The 7,609-nt window shown below is 33.8% G+C and overlaps 1 protein-coding gene across 1 annotated transcript in view; it reads left to right on the top strand.

The window, feature by feature from the left end:
- The window catches only part of LOC107723307 (cyclin-G-associated kinase-like), a 41,860-nt gene that overhangs the window by 24,413 nt on the left and 9,838 nt on the right, over positions 1-7,609 (top strand). Inside the window, 6 exon segments of the mRNA XM_016531870.1 lie at positions 320-514; positions 630-747; positions 1,953-2,032; positions 2,138-2,331; positions 3,109-3,273; positions 6,119-6,544. Of these exon segments, the coding sequence (XP_016387356.1) occupies positions 320-514; positions 630-747; positions 1,953-2,032; positions 2,138-2,331; positions 3,109-3,273; positions 6,119-6,544 (1,178 nt within the window).

The raw sequence follows: 7,609 nt of genomic DNA, 5'->3' as shown, positions 1-7,609 counted from the left end.
GCCACTGTGCTAAATAAAAACCTTGGATTGTTTTGGTTATTTTCTATGAGTTTATGGATGTGCTCGGCCCTGGCAGCTTTAGAGACGTTTATATTGTTATCGATGGTGTACCGTCGATAAATATCGATACCGTTTTATCGCCCAGGCCTATTTTGACCTCACTATTCGGGGAACAGACACAGTCTTTATAGATTGGACAGCGCAAGTACTTCTATCATTTAAGCGGGTAGAACAAAAGTCATCATGGCAGTTATTTGAGATTTGACTTACTAGTCATATGGAGCCTAGCGTCCTAACTGATGACTGTTGTTGTTTGTAGGTATATTGAATACATGTGTGATATGCTGGCAGAAGAGCCCATAATCCCCCACAGCAAGCCTATTACCATCCGCTCCGTCGCCATGACTCCCGTACCACTCTTTAATAAGCAGCGAAACGGCTGTCGGCCGTTCTGTGAGGTTTACGTCGGTGACGAGCGAGTCGCAACCACTTCACAGGAATATGACAGAATGAAGTAAGTCACCCTGTGATGAAACTTAACGTCATGTGATTCCTTGCTGACGGACATTATTGAAAAAAAAATATATAGCTAGTGTCTGCATCTCTAACTAACTTTGCCATTTCTGCAGGGATTTTAAGATGGAGGACGGGCGAGCAGAGATTCCTCTGAATATAACTGTGCAGGGAGACGTGCTGATAGTGATTTATCACTCACGCTCAACGCTGGGCGGACGCCTGCAGGCCAAAGTAAGACTCATAGTGACCGATATTTGTGAATATTGTCCCAGTACGTGTTTATAAGCAGAAATTAACAAATGCAAGTAAAATGTTACTGACCAGTTGGCCGGTAACTTTATTAGGAATGGCATTATTATGATATAAATGGCATTAATGGATTATGATGTAAACAGCGATGTAAGAACAGTAGTTTAACCCACTGACAATTTGAGCAAATCAAATCCCAGACAAATATACCATTGTGCATCTTTTAAAAACGATTTTTATTTGCAAAAGCGAATGTAGTTATAATATTGTAATACTTTTTACATTTTCAATCTCTTCCCTATTAACCCAGAGCAATTAAAAATTAAAAATAAATAAATAATACAAAAAAACAATTGTGCATCTCTTTTACAAATTGTACCTCGTATGTCATAATTCCATCCATTTAAAGCCACCATAATGAAAATAAGGAACAAAATTAAGATGGTTCACTACGTTTTTTTTTTCTTTTCGTTTTTGCTGTTTGATTGTGAGATTTGTTGCGTTTGATTACAAGTTTAGGAGGTTTTGTTTTGCCGCAAAAATACAATGGATAAACGGGGATAATTCATAATTCACCACATAATTAATATATATTATTAATAAAACAATGCATAATACGTTTTCATAGATGATAAAAATACTAGAATTTGTCAATTATTTAACACAGATGTTACATAGTCGTTAATATAATCATTTTATATAATTTTTTTAATATATGTTATATAAAACTATATAAAACGACTCAATAAAAATATAAAACTTTGTAAAATCTTTAATAATTGATAGAAATTATACAATTATTTTCATTAAATATTTTATTATTATTATGTTTTATATAGTATAGTTGGTATGTTGTAATGTATGTTAAGTTTAATTGCATATTGTATGATTTTTTTATTATTGTATTATTTTTTTTATTTTTTTTGCCCTAAATATAGCCTTTGATATGGCATTAAAATAGTAAAATAAAAAGTGTTTTTTGGACAATAAGAAATATTAATGGGCTGGTACATTTTCTCATTTCACCTACAGTGATATCTATTCTTTCTATTCTATTCTATCGCTTGCTTCCAACAGATCGTCACACTGGAAGCCCTTGAAACCTTTTCCACCCATTGTTCATATTTTGTTAATGCTTCTTAGTCATTGCGATTCATTGCACACATGCTGTGTTGTGGTTTTTGTAGATGGCTTCCATGAAGGTGTTTCAGATTCAATTCCATACTGGGTTTGTGCCCAGAAACGCCTCCACTGTCAAATTTGCAAAGTAAGTTTCACTTTACTCTTAGAATGATCTCATATCAGTTTCACATTCAGTTTTATGTCAAAATGTGATGCTCTTTTAAGATGGTGATGCTGTGTGTGTTTGCAGGTATGATCTCGATGCTTGCGACATCCAAGAGAAATACCCCGACCTCTTCCAGGTACATGTAAATGTGGAGGTGGAGCCTCCGGATCGCCCTAGCAACAAGGCTCCGCCTTGGGAAAATTTTGCCACGAAAGGACTCAATCCCAAGATCCTTTTCTCCAGCCGAGATGAACAGCAAGAGATCCTGACAAAATTTGGTGAGTTTTCTCTCTATTTGGTTGTTTTTTTTCTGATTTTTCAGGGTTATCACATGTCCTTAAAAAGTCTTAAAATGTCTCAGGTTCAGTTTGAGTCTTAAATATTTTAAATGGTATAGCAAAAGAATTGAAATACAGCCTAATGTGATTATTAAACATATAAAGACCAAGATCAGTGAATACTGCGCCTTTATGCCAAGCGATTGCTTATGATCCACTGTTGATGAGTTATGATAGTTTGCTTTATGGTGTTTATATTATGGATCGTTTTAGGAGTGCATATTTTATCTTATCTTTTTGAATGATTAGCTGGAAGTAAAGCATATACATTTCAATATAAAAGAGTCCTTGTCCATTTTAGGCTTGTTTATAATTCAGAAACGGATTATGGTAATTTTTTTTGGTATAGTAATGGTGTTTTGGTTACACAATAAACTATATCTAGAATTTAATTACACTCTGTCAAAGGAAGTAAGAACATTATTTAACACATTCAATATATAGATTTTATTAGTTTTGTCACAATAATCTGTATATTGCATTTCTTTAAATATATTTATATTGTCTATGCCAAATAAAATATAAATCAACCTTTATTTCATATGCAATCATACATTGGTACATAAATGAATTTCAGGTTATTTTAAGTCTTAAAAAGGTCTTCATTTTAAAACTCTGCAGATACCCTATTCTTGTTTCTCATCGACATTATGATGTTACACATTTCCAATTAGTTTTAACTTGAGATGTTTGTTCTTAATCTTTCTGGTTGATCAGGTAAACCAGAGCTTCCACGTCAGCCTGGTTCAACAGCCTGTTACACCTCTGAACCGACCCAGCCGGAGCGTTCGCCTGAAGGGCCACAGACCGAGCAGGATTCCCCTTCTCCTCAAAGCACAGACACCAATGCCAACAACTTCTTCCAGATGCTTGACTGGGAAGGTATACAGCATATTCATAAAAATTTTATGCGAATGAGCACTAGGGTTATGCCGATAGACGATAGTATCGTGTATCGACGATAGTCAGAGATATCGCCTGTGGCTGATGCCTTTGACGATAGCAGGACTATTATTATTATTAATATTATTATTGTTATTATCAGGCTAGTTATACTATCTAATTAATATTAGGGCTTATTGGTTGCATTATATTTCTTCCGCGTTTTTACAGTATTGCGTGTTTTAACCAATCACACACGATTATGCTGAGTTTATGAATGCAATGGCCAATCAGAGGCGTTCAGATGAGTCATCACTGAAACAGCGGAGTTCCGTTGTTCAGTGCGCGCTGACTGAAATCTGACTCGCGAATTCTCTCATTATAAACAACAAAGTGCAGATCTACGTGCGATGTAAGTATAAGATTTATTCATCATACAGTGTATATTCACTGATTTTAACGAGAGTGTTTTTAGAGTGCATAACGCGCTAGACTGAGCTTGTGATGATGTTCTTTGGTAATGTAATGTTCTTTGCTCGTTTTCTGTAGCTGCTTTTTGAATAACTGAGGAAATGTAAGCATTATAATTAGTAACTTACGATGTTTCTATTAATTTGTTATCATGTTAAATACAAATTCAGTCATATTAAAAGCATTAGGCTGCTTTTAGCCTTACGCTGAAGTTGGTTCACTTTCCCGCAATGAAACTAAGTAAATAATTACATAAATTAGCACGATAATATCGTGTATCGGCGATCTCACAGGCTGACTATAGGACGATATGAAAATTGAGCATATCGCCCAACACTAAGCACGCATAATCCATACACTTTTTCATGGTTTCCCCCGATTGTTAGTTGGGTAACACATTAACTAACATAAACTAACAATGAGAAATACATACACAAATACAGTATTCATTAATCTTTGTTAACATCAAATGTAAAATCCATTAAATAATATAATCATGTAAAAATCCATTAAATAATATAAACAGATACAACTTTTGATTTTAATAATATATTAGTAAATGTTGAAATTAATATTAAAATTAACAAATGCTTTAGAAGCACTTTTCATTGTTAGTTCATAGGGATGTAACGATTCACTCAACTCACGATTTGATTCGATACACGATTTTGATTATTATTGCTCTTTTGTTGGTTTTGCTTGCTTCTATTGTCCTCATTTGTAAGTCGCTTTGGATAAAAGCGTCTGCTAAATAAAATTGAAATATTATGTAAATGTAAATAACAAAACTAAATTGAAATTTTAAAACAAGCCCCAAATCAAATAAATAGCACAAATAAAAGAAATCTCTTCATATACACAAACTAAGGCTTTGTCTGTGCTCTTTCCATTTAAAATGAGAGGCAACCACTGCATTTTAATCATGATCCAAACAAAGATGCTGCATACATGCAACATGAGCAGTTTTTAATCTAAATTGCATTGTATACCATCTAAACTTTTCTAAAGACAGTAAGTTCCCCTCAGACATACATTCATATAAACTCCTACCCCTAATTGAATCGCGATTTGTTTAGCATCTCAACCGATTTGAATCGTCACGTATTTGAATCGATTTTCAACCGGCTCGCGGTTAATCGTTACATCCCTATTAGTTCATGTTAACAAATGCAGTTAATTAATATTAACAAATGGAACCTTATTGTAAAGTTTTACCATTAGTTGTCTCTGCACATTAAAGGTGAAGTGTGTAACTTTTCATAATATTAAAATATTTCCTTTTTTAGTGTGTTTAATGAATAAATGTAATTTTACAGGGCTCAACAGTGCATTTAACTCGCATTTGCGACTAACTATAGATGTGTGTGAACTGTACAATGTATTTAGGAGCATGTGTGCAAATAAATAAAAAAAAGTTAAATTAAAATTTACGGTCATAAAAAGTCTTAAGTATCTTAAAAATACAAAAACAAAAGTCTTAATTATCATTTTAGATGGTCTTAAATTCGGGGCTTGAAAACAGGAATCTTCACAGCTTCATGTGATTATCAAACTTCAAATGCTGTGATTTAATAAAAAAATGTGAGTGCTGCACATTAAGTCTTAAGTATCTTAAAAATACAAAAACAAAAGTCTTAATTATCATTTTAGATGGTCTTAAATTCGGGGCTTGAAAACAGGAATTTTCACAGCTTCACAGCTTCATGTGATTATCAAACTTCAAATGCTGTGATTTAATAAAAAAATGTGAGTGCTGCACATTTCAAAGTCAAAATAGACTATTTGAAAAAGCAACATGAATTAGCAAAGACATTTCAAAATAGGAGTCCCGGCCTATTTCTGGCTTGTTTATAATTTAAAGTCCCACAATTTGCGAACATTTTACTGGTTAGTATTGGTATTTTGGTGTACAATAAACTGTATCTGACATTTGATTCAATGTTTAAGATATAAATTACATTATTTTAAATAAATACAGTTTAAATCCGAAATATAAAAAAAACTAGTATACTTTCTGTGTGTTTTATATATATTATATATATAGCTTGTAAATGTTTCTTCATAACCCTTTAATAAGGAAAATCTAATTATTTGGTAAATTTTCATTGTACTTCTGAAGTTCTTTATGCACAACATAATTTTTCAAATTAGGGGCACATGTGCTCCTTGGGGAAAAAAAGTAAGCATTAAATCCTGTTTTCTGAATTGTTTGGCACATTTTGTTCCTCAATGGCATTTATTACATAGAAAGTCATTTTATGTCATTTGTATATGTGGACCATCATCTTTTCGCCAACCAAAGCATTTCTTTCTTTAGCCTTTATTATATTTTCTGCACTTAAATGAGCTGTACTGTATTATGGTGTGTTTACAGATGGCAGTCGGCAGTTCGAACATTCTGACAGCCAATTGGAGGACCAGGATGATTTGAGTGGCGGATCGGAGGAGGAGTCAGTGTCTTACTCCGCCCCCGTTGATGGGACTCTGTCACGTGACATCAGCGAACCGCTCTTCGAGGCAGACTTCACAACCACTCCACCTGACCCTCAGCCCGACACAGAGGACCTACTCGGCCTGAACTCTGACCCCTGTCCCCCAGCCACCGCCACTCAGCCGGGTCTTGCTAATGAGACGGGGTTGAAAAGTTCTGCCAGTAACAGCGATTTACTGAATGACCTGTTCGCCCCTGCACCCAATGCTGTGCCTTCAGCTAATGCAGAAGACCTGATGGGAGAAGGTACAGGAGAAGATCTGTTCTTCTCCAGCACGTCCAGCCAACCGGCACCAGCCACTAATAAAGGTAAGAGAGACTGTGTGCATGAATGTTTAAATGTTCAGTAACAAAAAGCTGGTCACCAAAAGTTTGGTAACAGCCCTATAGAGTCTTATTATATTAAGTGAAATTATTAATGAAATGTAAGAATTTGATATGAAAGATGATGACACATGCATTTAATAAGGTTAGGGGGAAATGCCCTTTTTATAGGCAAAAAAAATAATAATAAAAGACCTGCAAATCAATTCAAATAAATTTTAATATGCAGTTACTTTAGTCATATAAAATTTAATTTTCCAGCAACAAAATTGTGGCCAGTGAAAATGCTGAGTGGCTAGTAATTTTGGAAAACCACTAGCCACAGTGGCTGGTGAGCAAAAGAGTTAATGTCAAGCCCTGTATACAGTGAATACTTGTAATTATACTTGTATTGCAGTAAAAAATGTGGTGTTTAACCGGAGTACGGTGGTGGGGGTGCTTGACATGTGTCAAACACTAGAAAGGGGTGCACGCTGCAAAAAGTTTGGGAACCACTGCCTTAGAGCAAACCATTTGACCCCATATTATTCCAGTGGGACCATCTTTGTACTTTGTAACATTTACTGCTGCTTGCATTGAATAAAATGACAACAAATGAAATGCATATAGATAAAGATAAAATAAAAAAATCTAAAATTAATATTTTGGGTTAAGAAAATGAAGCATGTTTTAAGAAAAATATGATTTTTGCATTTACATGATTTTTAACTGAAATTCTCATCATATGTATATTTATATATATAGAGAGAGAGAGAATTTTCATGATGATACAGTGTGGGGAAAAAGCAACATCATTCAAATAAATTTAAATAATTCAAACAAAGGCGAGCTTATGATAAAAAGAAAAATATAAAATATTGCCATAGGATTATTTTCACTATTGCATTACAGAAAGGAGAATTATCAAAATTACAGATGCATTACGGTAACAAGGACAGATGAAATACAGTAATTAAATTAATTTCACTAAAATTATTTCAGTTATTTTAATTATATATATATATATATATATATACACACACACACACACAGTGGGTATAGAAAAGAATC

This window comes from Sinocyclocheilus rhinocerous, unplaced genomic scaffold (assembly GCF_001515625.1).
Source record: "Sinocyclocheilus rhinocerous isolate Xijiao unplaced genomic scaffold, SAMN03320098_v1.1 scaffold665, whole genome shotgun sequence".
NCBI lineage: Eukaryota > Metazoa > Chordata > Actinopteri > Cypriniformes > Cyprinidae > Sinocyclocheilus > Sinocyclocheilus rhinocerous.
Note: the sequence above shows the minus strand (reverse complement) of the source record. Positions and strands in the feature narration are given on the sequence as shown.